General features: G+C 43.9%; 1 protein-coding gene across 1 annotated transcript in view; it reads right to left on the reverse strand.

The window, feature by feature from the left end:
• WNT9B (Wnt family member 9B) overlaps positions 1-12,562 on the reverse strand; it is a 47,186-nt gene extending 34,624 nt beyond the window's left edge. Inside the window, 2 exon segments of the mRNA XM_036758276.1 lie at positions 12,286-12,412; positions 12,415-12,562. Coding sequence (XP_036614171.1) covers positions 12,286-12,412; positions 12,415-12,562 — 275 coding nt within the window.
• Positions 12,563-19,064: the final 6,502 nt, after the last annotated feature.

Genomic DNA, 19,064 nt, shown 5'->3' on the forward strand with positions numbered 1-19,064 from the left:
GTCTTGGGTATTTCTTGGACAAGTCACTTATCCTTTCTCAGCCTCAATTTCCCCATCTGTAAAGCAAGGGGTTTGTACTCACTGGCCTTAAAAGGCCCTTCTTTCCAATTCTAAAGCAATAATCCTATGCTCCTATGATAAGGTGGGAACACAAGACAAGGAAGTTTTGGCTGTCTGGATATGAAAAGTCTGAAGTGTGGGGCACATTTTAGGAGGTCCTGATGAGGCATTATAGTCTCTGACCTTCCCCTTTACCTGCTCCTCAGAGGCAGCAGCAGGACCCTGTCTGAAAAGAGCAAATGGGATGGGCAGATGAAACTCTCCTGCTTAATTCCCTCTAGGTTTGATTTCCAGGAGCACTGATGATGCCCATCCCCTTCCTCTGCCCATCTTTCCTACCCCAAACACACCCAGGCTCATATTCATAAGGAGAAGAATAATCTGTTCATTTGCTTAAACCCACCCCAGCCCCAGTTCCTATACTAGAGAGAGGAAGGTAATCTTAGAGAACAGACATTGATAAAATGAAAATTCAGAAGTGGACAACCAGGATGATGAAGGGAGTTGAGATCATGCCACATGAAGATTGGCTGAAGGAAATGGGGATGTTTAGTCTGAAGAAGAGAAGATATAAGCAAGATAAAATTTTTGTTGTTCATTCCTTTCAGTCGTGTCAGATTCTTCGTGACCCCATTTGGTGTTTTCTTGGCCAAGATCCTGAAGTGGTTCGCCATTTCTTTCTTCAGCTCATTTGACAGTTGGGGAAACTGAGGCACAGAGGTTAAGTGACTTGCCCAGGGTCACACTCTGCCTCATCTCTTACCTAGCCTTAATCACTGAATGGGCACTACCTCAGTCAAACTGAGACCTGTTAAAGACCTTAGCTTGAAAAGGCCAAGGTCTCCCACTGCATCCTGGCCATCTTCAGTCATCCTTATCTATATCTCGCCACTGGACCCAGATGGCTCCAGAGGAGAAAGTGAGTCTGGTGACTTTGCACAGCCTTCCCTCACTTAAATCCAATTCACTTGCCAATGTCATTGCATCATCTCCCTGATGTCATGATCCTCTTCAAGAACGAAAGGCAAACAACAACAAGTCTGGGGCTCGATTTGAACTCAAGATGACTCTTCCTGACACCAGGCCTAGCACTCTATCCACTGTGCCACCTAGCTGTGGCAAGAAAAAAAATAGCTGTCTTTAAATATCAGAAGGGCTTTCATTTGTAAAAGAGATCAGACAGACTCTTCCTTGCCCCTGAAGGCAGAGCTAGAAGCAATACATGAAGTTTCAAAGAGGTAAATTTAGGCTTTCAGTCAGGAGAAACTTCCTAACAATTAGAGCTGTCCAAAAGCAGCTGGGGCTTCTTCGGGAAGCTGTTGGTTCCTCCTGGCCTTCACTCACAAGGCCAAGAGATTCTCAGGAAGACATCTCTGCCCAAATAGTTCCCTCCCTCCTCCCGGAGTCTGAGATTCTCCAGTGTGCCTTGCTACAAAGAGAGGTCAGACTTCATTGTGAAGCCTGGAGGAAGGAAGCACCGAGATTGACTGGGAACTGATCTGTGCTGCTTCCTTTCCTAACAGCATGTTTGGAGAGGAGAGAAGACAGCAGTGAGTACCTAGAGCCATAATGGAAGCATGAGGCATATCACAGGGAAAAGGAGATGGCGGGTAGATGAGAGTAGAGAAAACATCTCTGATTTCATAATTTTACTAAGGATTGGCCCTAGTTATAGGGTCTGCTCCAGGACCCCTAGCAAGGCCAAAAAGAATAATTACTGATTAATTAAGAATAATAAGAAAATAATATATTATTTAAGAATAATAAGAAAAATAAGAATAATTACTGATTAATACTTAGGCCTGAGCTCATCAGTGCCTAACTGTGATCTTTAGTAGACGTGGATAGATACATGATTCATCCCAATTATGAGGAGAGAGGCTCTTCTTTGACCCATAGATAATGATGGTGATGAAGCCACATTTCTTTCACTATCTAAGGTTTTGTAGCAAAGATGCTCAGCAACTGAAATTCACACTGAGATGTCAAAGACTGACATCAGATGCTTCTCCAAAGCTAGGTAGGGTTTTTACTCCTATTACTGTTTCCACAAGAGGAAGGAAAGAAGGATAAAATACTGCAATAGAGAAGAACCCTCCCCTAATATTCCCCTTTTCCTCCCCTTCTCAGGGGCCCAGGAGTCTAGAGTCACCACACATGTTATGTCATTACTCCCAAACTCCCCTCCTCCTTCCACAACACACCTGAGTGACTGCCACTGGAAGCATCTGCTCTGTGGCTCAAACTATAACCTCCATCCCAAATGCTTTTCCCATCACACGTTCTGGAAAGCTGGGAAAGGGACCTAACATACCCTGATATAGCTAAAGAAAGACAGACTAGTCACTGTGCTCTCTCTATATTGTGCTTCCTCCAGAAAGGCTTCCTGGATTGACCTCTATTTCACTCCTACCACTCTCCTTGATGCTTAGATCAATCTATAGTTAATATGTTGCAAAGTTGTTGTTGTGGGTGTATGCAGTTGTATGTGTTTATATCCCCATTGAATCAGAAAGTCCTTGAAAGTAGGAACCAGATTGTGATGGAACACTATTGTGTTATAAGAAATGCTGAGCAGGATGCTTTCAGAAAAACCTGGGAAGACTTACATGAACTGATGCAAAGTGAAATGATCAGAACCAGGAAAACTGTACACAGTAACAGCAATAGTTTATGATGATCAACTGTGAATGACTTAGCTATTATCAGAAATACAAGAATCCAAAACAATTCTGAAGGACTTATGATGAGAAATACTATCCATGTCTAGGGAAAGAACGGATGAAGACTGAATGCAGATTGAAGCATACTTTTTTTACTTTATTATTCTTAGAGGGTTTTTGGAATTCATTTTCTTTTGCAACATGGCTAATATGGAAATGTTTTGCATGACTGCACATGTATAATCTATATCAAATTGTTTGCTTTCTCAGGGAGAGAAGAAGGTAAGGAGGGAGGGCGAGAATATGGAAGTCAAAATGTTTTTAAAAGAATGTTAAAAAATGTGTTTACAAGTAATTAAGAAAAAATTAAATTAAATGTAAGAAAAAGAAAGTAGGAAACATATCTTGACTCTTGTGGGGGTTTTGGAAGAGGGAAGGGAAGGAAGTTCATCCTTGTCTATCCTCTCCCTCTTCCCCATAGAACCTGATACAGAGCTTAGTGTGCTAGAAGAAGTTTCTAAGTAGTTAGATAAGCCCTCCTCATAGGCTAGAGTCATTCATTCAACAAATATTTATTAAGCCCTACCATGTGAAGATCACCATACTAGATCTGTGTCAGACAGTGCATGCAACACTCTGAGACACAGAGAGAAGGAAGTGAGATACCAATTATTCCCAATTCTTCTTCTATACCCTCTGCTTAGACTCAACTCTTTTGTCTAACGAACTCACACCACCTCTTTCTCTCCCAATCCTTGTCGTGATAAATCAGAATTGCCCAAGATTGTTATCCTTCCTCAAATTCCATCTCCTATTCTTTCATCCCCATCCACCTCAACTTTAGCCTCCCATATACTGCTCTAGCCTGAGTTCTCATTCCATAGATAACAAAGCAACCTTCATTTTAGACTTCTTCCTCTTAGGATCCATCTGCCTTCTCATTCTCACATGCCCTCAGACGACACTGCATCTTTAGCCAACTTCTGCGGCACATGCTACACTTTTCTTCAAACCTGGTGGTGAGAATGATGTCCTAACATTCCCCCCACCCCGCCTCCTCATTTTAGGTTAGGTTAGTTTTTCCTTAAAACTATGCTAAGTTCTCATTGGCTCAGGAAACTAAATCAGTTACTGGCATCACTTCCTGGTGGCCTGAGCACAAAATAGCCACAAGAAGATTCAGGTCTGATGCTTGGCTGGCAGACCACCATTGGCAACTCAGAGAGGGAGCTTCACTTGGCTGAATCAGCTCCAGGTGTCCTCAATTCATATCCTTGTTGAATGTCCTTCCTCTGCTATCATAAGAAATAGAACTCCTCTTCTTAACTATCCAATGGTCTCAGAGAGGGTTTCTCATATCATTCAAATATTGAGCTCAAACTATCAGGGGACTGGCCTGTGTCAGGCCCAGCCCAGAACATACTCTATGCACCAGTTCTGGAGGAAAAGTCAGAATTCTCCTTGCTACTCAATGCTCCTGAGGCAACACTCTCCCTTTGCTGTCTTCCCTCAGCTTCTCCTCCTTTGAGGGTCAGCCCATTCAAATGCATCACCCAGTTTAGACACTAGGAGCAGTTATCTGTCATTCTCCAAGCAATTTTCCCTTTTTTCTCAAGGGGTTCAGTAACTGGCTCACTGTCTTCCTCACTACCCATTATACTGTTGTTCCAGTTATGTCCCACTCTTCATGTCCCCATAGACTTGTCCATGGGGTTTTCTTGGCAAAGGTACTGTGGTGGTTTGCCATTTCCTTCTCCGATGTGTCTTCATTTTACAGTTGAAGAACTATAGCAAATAAGGGTTAAGTGACTTTCCCAAACTAGGATCTGAGGCTGAATTTTAGCTCAGGTCTTCCTGATTCCAAGCCCAGTGCTCTGTCCACTGCACCATCTAGCTTACCTTGCCATCATAGTATGCAACTTCAATACCCCTCAAACACCCTAACTTCCTAGCTCCTCCATCTTCCCAACTCCCACCACCTACTCTCTATTCCACCTCAGTCTGCGCATACAGATGGTCACACCCTGGATTTCACCATCACCCACAAGTGTTCCACTTCAATGATCAAACACTCTGAAATCCCTTTATCAGATTGATCATAACCTCTTATCATTCCACCTCTCCCCATGACTTACTGCTCCTAAAACCGCTCTTGTCTTCACTGGTATCTCCAGTCCTTCAGATCCCAGCACTCTCCCAGGCCATCACCCTTGCTTTTCATCTCAATCCCTTGCCAGTCTCTACTGTACGGTTAACCAGTTCGATGCCATATTGTCCTTTGTAATGCAATGCCACCGTGAGGAGCTCCAGGAGCTATCTGATGTTTGGCTGGCTGATACTTACTTAACAGGTTTGTTTTGAGAACCAATTGAGATAATATATGTAAATTGCCTTGCAAACATTAAAGCATTATATAAATGTTATCAATTGTTACTTTGGCTCTACTTTTGAATCCCTTGACCTCCTATTCTTCTGAAACTCACACCCTGTCAAACCCCAGTTCTGGATTATTCCCAACGTACACTTTATCTGTTCTTTTACTACCAACCAGAGCTGGAGGAAATCCTACAACCTCACTGGCTAGACCCACTCCAAATTTATATTACCTATTCTTAACTGGACACTCACTGCAGTAAGGCAATCCTGTCACTTTTCTCTAATTAATTTTCCATTCCATGACTTACAGAGATGGCTCCAAACTCTCCTAAAGCCTCCCATAATGGCCTCTCCTCCTACCCTTTCAGCCAAGGACCTCACCTCACACATTACTGAGACAATAGAGGCCATTCACCACGTTTCCTCTTTCTCCCTTTTCTAGATCTCAAACCCCTTGGACATCATCCCTCATTCTCTCCTCCTTTATTCCATATGAAGAGGCGACCCTCCTTGTCAAGGTCAATCTCTTTCCGTATCTCTTTTATCCTAACTCCTCCAGGTGCCTTCAGCAAATTGCTCCCTATAATCCTATCCTGTAATTCTAATCTCCACTGTCTCCCTACCTGTTGGTTCTTTCCCTAAATATGTCTGCCAAATTTTGAAACAAAACAAAAACAAACTTTAACTATACTTTCCAATTAGGGTAGCTATGTGGCACAGAGGACAGAGCGCCATGCCTGAAGTTAGAAAGACCCAAGTTCAATTCCAGTCTCAGACATTTACTAGCTGTGTAACCCTGGGCAAGTCACTTCACCCTATTTGCCTCAGTTTCCTCAACTGTCAAATGAGCTGGAGAAGGCAATGGCAAATCACTCCAGTATCCTTGCCCAGAAAACCCCAAATAGGGTCACAGTCAGACACGACTGAAAATGATGAAGCAAAAAATAAATGTTCTACTATTCTTTAAAACTGTCATTCTAAATTTCTTTTTGTCTCTTTCGTAGCCAAATTCCTATGAAAAGCTACCTCTATTCATTGTCTTCATTTCTTCTCCCTTCACTCCCTTTTCAGGCCTTTACAATCTAGTTTCTAACTTCATCATTCAACTGAACTTCCTTCCCCAAAGTTACCAATGGCTTCTTAATTGCCAGATCTCATGGCCTTTTATCAATCTTTCTTCTTGACTTCTGTAGCATTGATACTCCAGAATCCCCTCTCCTCCTGTCTTATCCTCTTCTCCCTACGTCATGACACTATTCTGTTTCTCTCTCTGTCTCTCTGTCTCTCTCAGCAATCAGGGTTAAGTGACTTGCCCAGATTCCCATAGCTAGTAAGTGTCTGAGGCTGAATTTGGTCTCCTCATTCCAGGCCTGGCAGGTGATCTACTGCTCCAGCTACTTACCCTGACACTACTCTCTTTTGATTTTCCTCCTGCCTGCCTGACCCCTCCTCTGTCCCTTTTCTAGTTCAGCTTTCATATCAGGGCTCCTCACTGTGGGTATTCCTGGAGGCTTTGCCCTGGGCCCTCTTCTGTTCTCCCTGTCTGTACTCTGTCATTTGGTGACCTCATCCCTTATCATGAGTTTAATTATCGTCTCTGTGTAGAAGACTCCCAGGATTCATAGATCTGACCCTGGTTTCTCTCCTGAATTTTAGCCCTGCACTTCCCACTGCTTATATTGAGTATTTCAAACTGGATGTCCTATGGACATCTCAAACTCAACATATTCAAGACAGAACTCATTATTTGTCCCCCTCCAACACTCCCCTCTTCCACACCTCCCTATTACCAAAGTGTACAATCATCCTAGTCACCCAGGTTTACAAGGTTGGTGTTTTCTGTCTCTTCTCTCTTCCCTTTCCTTTAGCTCACATAGTCAACCTGTTGCCAAATCTCATCAATTCTGCCTCTTCCCATCTCTTGCATTCATCCCCTTCTTTCTGCTCATATAGCCACCACGCCATTCCAGGCTCTCATTACCTCTTACTTGGACTATTGCAATAGCCTTCCAATTGGTCTCCCTGCTTCAAGTATTTCCCTATCTCTAATCCAACTTCCACACAGTGGCCTTATTCAATAAACTCAGATGGCTCCCCATTTATTGCCTTTAGGATCAAATATAGATTTTTCCTATTTTGGGGGGAGGAAGCAATCGAGGTTAAGTGACTTGCCCAGGGTCACACAGCTGGTAAGTGTCAAAGAGTCTGATGTCAAATTTGAACTCAGGTCCTCCTGATTCTAAGGCCAGTGCTCTATGAACTGTTTCACCTAGCTGTCCATTTTTCTTATCTTTAAAAAAATAAGTTTATATTGATGTCTTTTTTTTACATCACCATAATTTCCCTCAGAATCTCTTGCCCTCTTCCTCCCAGAGAGCCATCAGATATAATAAATTATATTTTAAGACAAAAAAATTTAAAAAATCAATATAACTTATCAACAAATCAAAAATCAAATATGAGTCATGAAAGCCCTTTGTGATCTGGCTCCAATGTTTCTTCCCAACCTTATAATACATTAATCTCCTTCTTAAATTCGATGTGCCATCCAAAATAGCCTTCTTCTTGCTCTTCTCATGTGCCAACCTACCTCTGCTCCTTAAGCCTTTGTATTGGACACCCCCATACCTGGAATGATCTCTCTCTCTCTCTCTCTCTCTCTCTTCCACCCCCCATTTCTGCACCTTAGAATTCCTCATTTCCTTCAGAACTCTGCTCAAGCTCCACCTTCTTCTACCTGAAGCCTCCCTACCCACCCCCTACCCCCCCCAGTTGCTAGTGTATTTCCCCAAACAGCTCTGAATCTAGAATCCTGTTAGGGTCCTATGATCCAAGGAACAAACTTCCAGAACAGGCAGGATTGATTAATTTGCCATCTTTCTCAGCTCTGAGCAAAACCTATTCTAATATTCATTTCATTCTGAAAAATAGTAAAAATAGGTCCCTGCTCTCCACTTAGAGGTCTCCTAAATCCAACTACACATCAGCAAATATTACACCAGAATTTAGAGACTCACAGGGGCACAGTGGGAAGAGCACTGATTCTGGAGTTGGAGAACTTTACTACCTCTGTGCAGGCTACTGCTAGCTGTGTGACCCTGGGCAAGTCATCGAACCTTTGTTTACCTCAGTTTCCTCATCTGTAAAACAGAGATAATAATAGCTTCTATCCTCCACCCCCCACCCCAGGATTGTTGTGCAGATCAAATGAGAGAGCAATTGTGAAGCACTTAGCATGGTGCCTGGCACATAGTAGGTACTTAATAAATGTTGTTGTTGTTGTTTTATTATTATTATTACTGACTTTGGGCAAGTCATTTAACCTTCCTGAGCCTCAGTTTCCTCACTTGAGGAAAGAGGACTAGATAGATGGCCTCTGAGATCCCTTCAAGCCCTAAATCAATGAGCCTATGAGACGAAGAGTTGGAAAGGATCACAGAGGAGATGGTTCAATCTGTATCTCAGCGGGAATCCTCTCTATGACATCTGACAAGCAGTCATCTAACTTGTACTTGGAGACTTTCAGGGATGGTGAACTCACTACCTTTTACTTTCCCCTTTGGGACGTCTCTAATTCCAATTTGAACACACTCTTACTCTTATCCACCCTTACCCAAACAAGCCTTTATAAATGACCCCCAGAATCCTATGTCCCAGGGACAACCTCTTCTCCTAAGCCCCAAACATCAGCACCCCGACCCCCAAGTGCCCATTGCAGACACAAGTGCTACCAAATTACAGAAGAATGGCATTTCTTAGCGGAGCATAGAAACGATTCTTGCTCTCTCTGACACCTGCTCTGCAATGGAGAAATATCAATTTGTGGTTGGGATTCTCAAGGAGGACAGTCCCTGGGTACTGTTGGGGGACTGAGTTCACTAAAGAAATTTATTATGCCTGAAATAACTAGTCTTCACTGAAAACAAACAGCTCCAGAATTTTGTGGTTTGGTTGTTTTAGTTGTTTCCAACTCTCCATAATCCTATTTGGGGTTTTCTTGGCAAAGATACTGGAGTGGTTTGCCATTTCCTTCTCCAGATCATTTGACAGATGAGGAAACTGAGGCAAGCAGGGTGAAGTGACTTGCCCAGGGTCACACAGCTATCTGAGGTCAAATTTGAACTCAGGATTCCAAGCCCAGCGATCTGTCCATTGTACTGCCTAGCTGCCTCTACCTCCAGAGTAGGGGTGGTTTCAAGGAAGCTAATGAAGGAGAAATGAAGTATTATCCTTGGAGGATCTTTTGCACGGACTGATTGATTTGGGGCATTCCAGTATAAATGTGAACAAGGTCCCCTTAGGATCATGAGCCCATCTTGTCCCCACAAGGGTCCTCCTCCCACCCCCACCCCCACTCCCACACTTCACAAGGTTGTTAGGAGGATTCAATGACATAACTAACATTTGTAAAGCACTTAGTATGGTGTTTGGTGCATAGTAGGCGCTTAATAAATGCTTATTCCCTTCCTCTTAACCACCACCCTGCCCACCCACCCACCCCTTGTCAGAATTTAAAGTTTCCACCTAAGGTTGGTCCCAGCAACAACACAAAAGCTTGCAGGTCACTTCCCACCTGGTAACTCCAAAAGAAGGCAGAAGACCTTACTGTGTGCACTTCCTACCTACAAGGCCTTAGGCAAGCCATATGATATCTCTAAATCAGCTTCCTCACCTTTAAAATGAGGGCATAGAACTAGATTACTTGTAAAATCCCTTCCAACTCTAAATCCATGAACCTATCCTTTTCCCGAACTCTTATTTGCCCTCTCTGGGCCTCAGTTTTTCCCCTCTGTAAAATGGGGGTATTTAGACTGAGATGATCTCTAAAGTCCCTTCCCATTCTGACAGTCAAATCAATATGTATTTACTATCTACTCCATACAAGGCATCATGAGCATTATGTTTTGAAGTCATTATTCTGGACCCTTTCTCCAAAGGTCCATCAGATCTAATGATAAAACAGGATATCAGAACCAAAAGGAACCCCCAAAATCACCTGAGTCTAACCCTCTCATTTTACAGATGATTTCCTCTGATGCTTAGGGAAGGGAAATTGCTTTTCCAAGGTCACCCAGCTAATTAGTGATTGGCACTAAAATCAGGTCTCTTCCTCTTTAGGCCAGTGCTCTTTTCACAATAAAGTACTAAGAGAAAGGATAGGGTGGCACACCCTTTAACCCTCGCCCCCTCGCCCCACCTTCCCGATGTTGTGGTATAATACAGTTGAACTATAATGGGCTTCTCATCTGCTACATGTAATTACTATATGAGGTGCTGTTCCCCCAGCCCGGAACCACAGAATCATGTTGCAAGCTGCAGAGATCTTAGAGATCCGAATTTGCCCTCATTATCTATCTGAAATTATCTGATAACAAACCATGTGATATCAGGGTAATAGTTCGATAACCCAGAAAAATAAATTACCCTTTTTTAAAAAAGAAAAGAAAATTCCCTGTTTTGCCTAAGGCCCCTGCAGATCCCAGTCACAAGCCTCTCATCCCTTCACCTCCAACCCTGAGGGCTGGACTGTCAGCCCGTATCTTGATCACCCCACTGGCAAGTTTCCTTCTCTGAAAGCATCCAGCAGTTGATTCCCTTATCCCTAATGCAGCCAGTCTAGCAAACCTCCCCGGTTAAATCAACAAACTTTCCTTTATCAGGGTGATTTGTCCAAGTGAATTTGAACCTAATTCATGACAGGTGCCTGAAGCAGGACACTTCTCTAATTCAGATTCTTTTTCAGATTCATCCTCTTCTCTCATTTCCAGCCCCCTGCATTCTGAGAACTCTGTGTGTCTACCAGGTATTAGGATGGGGGATGGGATAGGGAAGGTGAGGATATAAACCTGGGGCAGCCCCAAAGGGAGGGAAGGTTCCTGCCTCTGAAACTCCTTGCAAGCAACAAGGAATTCTTTGCCAAGGTTGGAGGGAGGGTGGTGGTGAAGGGAAATGAAGTAGGAGAAAAGTCATCACCTAAACTCCTCCTGTACTCCAATCTAATCTCTTCATCCTCCCTCGTGAGGCTCTGATTCACATTCTCTTCTCTCTTATCCTCATGTTCTTCTCTGCCAGTCTCTCCTCCCTCCCTCTCTGTCTCTCCTTACTGAAAGTCCCTCCTGTCCAACCCGATTTTTCCCCACCGTGCTTTTCAAAGGGTGTAGTGGATAGAGCACACTGGGCATGGAGTCAGTAGCTATGTGACCCTGGACAAGTCATTTAAACGTGTTTGCCTTGGTTTCCTCGTCTATAAAATGAGCTGGAGGAGGAAATGGCAAATAACTGCAGTATCTTTGCCAAGAAAAACCCAAACGTGGTCCAGAAGAGTCTGAAATGACTGAGCAGCAATGCTTTTAAAAAGTAATCCAGTTCTCCAAGGGTCCTAGACTCCAAGTTCCTTCTCAGGCAAATAAGAACCCCCAAATCCTCTCCAGATTTTCCGTACCTCACCATTAGCCTTCCTTCATTCCGCCCTTCTCCCATTCTCACCCCACCCATTAGTTATTTCTTTGATTACAATTTTGTTCCCATCCCAGCCCCCCAGAACTTTTTTTGACTCTTCCCCTCCGCATCGCTCCAACCTGTCCTACTTAAGCAAACAACAATCCCAGGCAGAACACCCCTGGAAGGGCAGAGACAAATACAGGGGTACTCCTAGCAGAGCAGAAGCGGGATGGAGAGACAAGCGTGGATCAGTGAGAGGGACCCGAGGGGAGAACAGTCAGGAATGGAGAGGGGAGCGGCCAGAGAAATACACGAATAGGGTTAGAGATGAGGGCCAAAGGAAGAGATAGGGAAGGGGATCACCAAGAAGAGACGAGGATCGGAGTCAAAGAGAGGACGGAAGGGAAGATCTCTGGGGTCAGAGAGAAACACTGGAGAGAACAGGATGAAGATCGAGTGGGATGAAGAGAAAGTAGGGTACGGGGGGAGACACAGATGAGGGTCTGGGACAGAGGCCACAGGGGAGAGAAAGGAATCAGGGTCTAACACAGGGGACATAGGGGTTGGCAGCCCAAGACAGGGATGGAGCAGAGAGGGAGACAAGGATGGGTTCTGAGACCGGGAAAGGAACAGAGCCGACTGGTCAAAGAAAGTTGCTAATGCCGTGGGAAGGGGGTGAGAAAAGGAAGAAGCTAGAGGAAACTGAGGGTGGGGCAGGGAAGATGAAGGGGGGAAAGGGACTGACCCGAAGTAGGCGGCGACGGCTGCCGGCAGCGCCAAGAGGCAGAGTGCGGCCAGGGGCAGCGGAGGCGGGCGGCGCATGGTGCCGGCGGCGCCGCTCCTGCTCTCATCTCCTCCGTGGGCGCCCGGCTGCTGCTGCGGCTGCGGCGGCGGCTCCTCCGCTTGGCTACCCCGGCCGCCACCTGCTCCCCGCGGGGCTTTAAGGCGGGGAGGGCGGGGGTGCGGGAGCAGAGGGGTGCGGACTCAGCCGCTTCTTCCAGACAGCTAGCCCCCCTCCCCATTGGTCCCGCCGCGCGCAGCCCCGCCCTCCTTCCCCGGGAGGGGAGGCCGCGCGCATCCCGCGCCCAGCCCCTGCCTAGCTCCCCTCTCCCCAGGTGGAGGGAGTCTCACCTGGCGCCGCCCGACGAGCCTGGGGGGATGGCGGGGTCTGTTACCCCGAGGAGGAGATGGAAGGGGGGAAGGGGTGGATAGGCCTGGGTGGGGGTCAGTGGGGGCAGCGGATGGGGGGGGGGACTTTAGCCTGGGGCTTTCAGCTTGAAACACTTCGCTGCCAACAACTTTACCCCCCCGCCCGCCCCCTTCCCACTCCCCGCGCTGGAAATGTGAGGACTTGTAGTCAAGCTCTGACCACCTTTGAGCTCTGAGGACGAGGGATTAAAAAACCAAAAAGGATTCGGAATTGGGAAATAGGGGCAGGGGCTGGAGAGGGTGTTAAGAGACGACGTGTCCCCACCCCAGGCCAGATGTCTTGCTACTTTGCTGTAGGAAGAGATCCCTGACCTTGGAGTCAAAAGCCTCAGAAATCCTGACTTACTCAGAAGTCCACTCGCTAGGTGTGTGACCAGACCTAGTCATTTCTTGCCCGGCCCTCCGTTTCGCCTGTAGAATAAGGTATTGGACGGGATGACCTCTGCTGGGTGACCAGCTGTATCTAACACTTTGTGATTATCAGCCTGTTGGTCACCTGGACAGAGCGGCTTCCTGCTTGACTTACTGAGCTGAGCTGTGACCTGCTTTGGGTCTAGACTAGAAAGGGAGGCGGGGAGCGAGAGAACATGCGTTCATTAAGGGCCTTGTATGTGCTAGGCACTCTGCTAAGGCTTTACAAATGTTCTTTCATTTGCTCCTCTCAACAACGCTGGGAAGTAGGCGCTATTATTATCCCCATTTTACAGTGGAGGAAATTGAGGCAGACAGAGATTGAATCGTGGAAATGCCAAAGACAGTGTATCTGGATCTCTGAAAGATATGCGGCAATCATGGGATCACAGTATCATAGATTTAGAGCTAAAAGAGACCTTAGAGATTATCTAGTACAATCTCCTCATTTTACAGATGAGGAAACTGAGGTCAGAGGAGCTGAGTGAATTGTCCAAGATCACACAAGCAGAAAATAAGAGACCTAACATCAAAACCCACGTCCTCAGTCTCTAAATTAATACTTTCCCCCCATTCCATAGCACTCTCTCAAGGTATCCTTATGTCCTAGATGGAGAGATGTGAACTGAGTCCTAGCACAATTTAAGTGGCTTTGTAGCTGGTTGAATAATTATAGCCAAAGAATTCAGGTTAATTGATGGATGAAACCTAAAGGTCTCTAGGGGTGTGCCACAGGGCTCTATATAGGGCCTGTTCTTTGCAAAAAAAAAAAAAATTATCAGTGAGTTACTTAAGTTTATTAAATCTACAGGTGACACAAAGAGGGTGGGCTAACTAATAGGATGGATTCTGGAATCAAGAATTCAAAGTGATCTCGGCAAGTATGGCTCTAAAGTAACAGGATGGAATTTAACCAGGATGTATGTGGTCCTAAATATAGGTTTAAAAAAGTTAGTTGCATGAGTACTGATTGAGGGAGAAATGGCTTTACAGCAGGTCATGTGGAAAAGATGTGTTTTAGTTGGCTGCAAGGTCAGTATGAGCCAATACTATGACGGATGAATTAAAGCTAACAAAAGGATAGTGTGCAGTCAGGAAAAGAGAAGACAGGGCAGGAGAAATGTCTTCAGTCATTTAAAGGGCAGTCATATGGAAGAGGAAGAAAACTTGTTCCATGTGACTTCATGGAAGGGCTTATGGGTGTGAACTCAGGGAGATTTCAGTTCAATATAAGATAGAACTTCCTAACATTGAGAGGTATAGGAAATTGTAATGATTGCCTTGATTCAGGAGTGAGTTCTCCATCACGAAGGGTGTTCCGGCAGAATGGGGTGCTGTAGGAGAATTCTTACATTGTGTCCCTCTTGGACTCTTCCAACTCCCAACACCTCTAAGCTAGCGTCCTCTTCTGAATGTTAGCTAGAAGGGAACAGGGGGCCATCTCCAGTCTTCCTGATCTATATCTGGCCACTGGACCTACATGGCTCTGGAGGAGAAAGTGAGGCTGGTGACCTTGCACAGCCCTCCCTCACTTAAAACCAATGCCCTTGCAAGTCATGGCATCACCTTCCTGATGTCGTGGTCCTCTTTGAGAACGAAGGACAAACAACAGATGGGACCAGAATTGCTGAGGGGATATTCCAAGGGAGGCAAGAAGAGCCAAGGAAGGCTAGGAAATGCTTCTGGATGCATCTTGTGAATCCAGAAGCACTAGCTCTGACTCTTCTGTCCCCAACCCATTACCATGGAGCATCCAGGAAGTTAGATGGTGGCACAATAGTGGCACAGTGGTGGACCTGAAGTCAAGATGTCCTTCATACAAATTTGGCCTCAAACAATTGTATAACCTTGGGTGAAGAGTTGTGTAACCTTGGACAAATTACTCAACCCCCCCCCCACCCTGCCTCATTTTCCTCATATGTAAAATGGGAATGCTGGGCCAGTGCCAGTCATCTTGACTTACGTCTTGCCACTGGACTCTGGTGATTCCGGAGCAGTGAGGATGATGACTTCACAGCTCTACCTCACTTAAATCCAACTCACCCACAAGTCAAGACATCACCCTCCTAATGCTGGTGGTCTTCTTTGAGAAGGAAGGATGAACAACCAAATGGGATAATAATAGCACTTACCTCTCAGGTTTGTTGTGAGAATAAAAGGACATTTGTTTTTTGGTTTTTTTTAAATCCATTTATTTATTCATTCATTCATTCATTTATTCATTCATTCATTCATTTATTTATTTATCTATCTATTTACTTATTTATTTATTTATTTATTTACTTATTTATTTATTTATTTATTTATTTATTTATTTATTTATTTTGCCACGCACGGTTCTACATAATTTTGAGTTCCAGATAAAAGGACATTTGTAAAGTGCTTTGCAAACCTTAAAGCATCACCCAAGTGCTAGATATTATCACCACCTTTACCTTCATCATCAGTAACTTTCCTGGACAAAGCAGCAATTTTCTGGGTGTAGTCAGGGAGAATTTTTGCTCCTGGGTCAGCATCCTTTGACTCAGCCATTGTCATAGAAAATAGTTCATTGGCCACATACCATTATCTCTGACCCTTCACTTGCTCATCTCTCTGGAGAAAGATCCCATACATATAGCACCTACAGTTAAAATTCTTGTAGGCATACAGTCTCATTCCCAAGATTCTTAGCTTCATCTTCTGTTTATTTTGTATCTCTTCCCCCTCTCCTACACTCAATGTGCCTAATTCAGGGCCCTGCTCAAAGGAGGTACTTGGTCAGCACCTTGGTCAGATGTCAGAAGCACCATCATTTTTTAATGGATAGAGCTGTTGTTCAATTGCGTCCAACTGTCCATGACCTCATTTGGAGTTTTCTTGGCAAAGATGCTGGAGTCGTTCATCTTTTCCATCTCTAGCTCCTCCAGATGAGGAAACTGAGGCAAACAGGGTCACCCATCTAGTAAATGTCTAAGGCCAGATTTGAACTCAGGAAGAGGAAACTTCCTGACTCCAGGCTTAGCACTCTGTCCACTGAGCTACCTAACTACCCATCAAATCTAGGAAGACCTGGATTCAAGTTCAGCCTCTGACACATACTGCTTGTGTGACTCTGGGCAAATAACAAGTTTTCAGTGTTCCAGATAACTTTCTAAGCCTACAAGTTGCTGGCTTGCATTGGTAAAGGGAGTTTCTTTACCTGGGAACTCTTTATGCCCATGACATCACAGGTCCAGCCCTTCCTTATCTCTCTATCATTAAGGTGGGGGTGAAGGTAAAATGTCATTTTACCTTATTTGTATTCTGCAAATTTGGGGTGGGGGAAGGGAACATGGGTTGACAGTCTTCGAATCCATGCTTTCAAAGCTTTCATTGAGGACCTACTATGTGCATGAGTTCTGTAATAAGCACTATGGGGGCTGCAAAAGTGTAAAAGTCATAGTTCCTACACTCAAGATGCTTCCACTCCAGTTGAGAAGATCACATATCCCCATGAAGCAAGACATGAATGGTGGATACAATAATAATCATAAAAGTTCAGGGAAGGGAGTGATTATGGAGGGCAGGGGAGGGGAGGGCAGGAATCTGGGAAGGCTTCCTGGAGGGGATGGGACTTGAGCTGGCTTCAAGGGATGAGTGAGATGAGTGAGCCATTCCAGTTTGGGGGAATGGAATGACATCAGGAACAAAGATAGGGAAGGTGAGTGGTTAGAGTCAGAGATAAAGTGGTAGGGTTAGCATACAGCAAAGGCAATCACAGTATAAAAGGATAGCCTTTCATATGTGACTGTTATGGAGGAAAAGGCTGGCCTAGAAATAAGTTCATCAGCTGGACCTGAAAAAGGAAAAACAGAAACGACCATAAGCAATGAGGGGGGCAGTAAATATGAGGCTGGACCCTGCTCTGGCTCTGCAAGTTCTTTTACTTAACCCGGTATTAGATGCCAGGTTGGCACCATATTCTGACTACATGCCAGAGGGCAAGCAGACAAGCTTTCATTTTTTCTACCTTTTGGTCAGTTAGTACTCAGATCTGCATTTAACTCTTTGTTGATCATGGACAAGTCATAAAGTTTCAGCTTTTTATCTGTAAAATCGATAACATAGCTTCTATCTCAAATTTTATCTGCAAAATGGATAAAATAGCCTCTATCTCACAGGGTTAATGAGAGGGTCAAATGAGAGAATACATGAAAACTAATTTACAAACTTACTCCTATGTAAATCTATCGCCATCATCATCATCATCTATTAACTACTTTTAGTATTTTAAATTGTGTTGTCATATATATATATAATTATTTTAAAACATTATTGTCTCATCCTTGATATTTTTGATAATATTCATATGCAAATGGTCCAAAGACAGATCGCTCTCCTAATATTAGTCTTTTATATTTGATGTTCTACTGGAATGCTGTAAAGGTAAATAAAATATCTGATTTTTATGAGCTCATTTGAGAGGCACTGAAAGCAGCTTTGGGACCACTCCAATAATAGCTGGTATCTATATAGTACTTTAAGGTCTGCAAACTACTATACACACACACACACACACACACACACATACATATATATGTTATCACCCTTGATCCTCACAACAATCCTGTGTAGTAGGTGCTATTGCTATTTCCATCTGACAGATGAGAAAACTGAGGCTGAGAGGTTAGGTGACTTGTCCAGGATCACATAGATACTAAGTGTCTGAAGCTAGATTTGAACTCAGGTCTTTCTGACTCCAAGTCCAGTGGAGTCGTCCCCATTGCACCAGCTACCAACCTCTGGACAGCAGGATGACAGAGATGGCATATACTTTTCTTGTTCTCATTTGGTTTTAATTTTTGCCACTACATTTCTATATCTTAAAAGCTTTTTATTCCATGGAGTTTGGGGAAATGAGTATTTGGCATAGTAACAGCTAGTAAAATATCGTTCTTAAAGACTTACATGAACCGATGCTGAGTGAAGTGAGCAGAACCAAGAGAACATTGTACACAGAAGTAACATTGTATGATGACCAACTTCAATAGATTTAGCTCTTCTCAGCAATACAGTGATCTAAGACAATCCCAAAAGACTCAGTGGAAAATGCTGTCCACATCCAGAGGAAAACTATGGAGTCTGAATCCAGATGGAGCATACTATTTTCTCTCCCTTTTTTCTTTCTCATTGGTTTTCCCTTTCGTTCTGATTCTTCTTTCACAACATGACTAAGGTGGAGATATGTTTAATATGTTTGTACACGTAAAGCCTATATCAGATTGCCTGCTGTCTTGCAGAAGGGTGAGAGAAGGGGGGAGGGAATTTGAAACTCAAAGTGAATGTTGAAATCTAAAACTAACTAAATACAAAATTAATTAAAAATACCATTCTTAAATGTTTATGAGTCAGTATAATGAGTCAGTATCCCAGCCATTGGGGGTAACTATTCTATCTGTAACAATAGGTTCTAATTCTGATAGTTTATTTGTTGAATTCTCAAGAATATTTTTGGGTTTAGATTCTTCATCTGTTAGTTTATAAATGATGATGGATTCAGGGGTATAATTCCACCGGCTGATCAAATCTTTCTAGTTTTCCGTTAGATGCTAAATTTTACAACCTGTAAAAGTGACCAGAATTGTAAAGGGCAACGTTCAACATTCTGCACCTTTGAAACCCCTATTGCTGCTGAGGAGTATGGGAATGAATCTTTTCAGATCTCTTCTTTGGGGTCATATCTGTTTTTTGTAATTTTACAATATTCATTTCCAATTGTTTTGTGATTAGCCTTTCCATTTACATTGTAGTAGTCATTTTGTATATCATTTTGTGTAAATGGTGTTGTTTTTGAAGAGGATCAATGATATCACAGAATGATGTCTTTACTTTCAAGTGAATTGGAGTTGCACAAAGTCATCAGCCTCCCTTTCTCTTCCAGAG

This window comes from Trichosurus vulpecula, chromosome 4, assembly GCF_011100635.1.
Source record: "Trichosurus vulpecula isolate mTriVul1 chromosome 4, mTriVul1.pri, whole genome shotgun sequence".
Lineage (NCBI taxonomy): Eukaryota > Metazoa > Chordata > Mammalia > Diprotodontia > Phalangeridae > Trichosurus > Trichosurus vulpecula.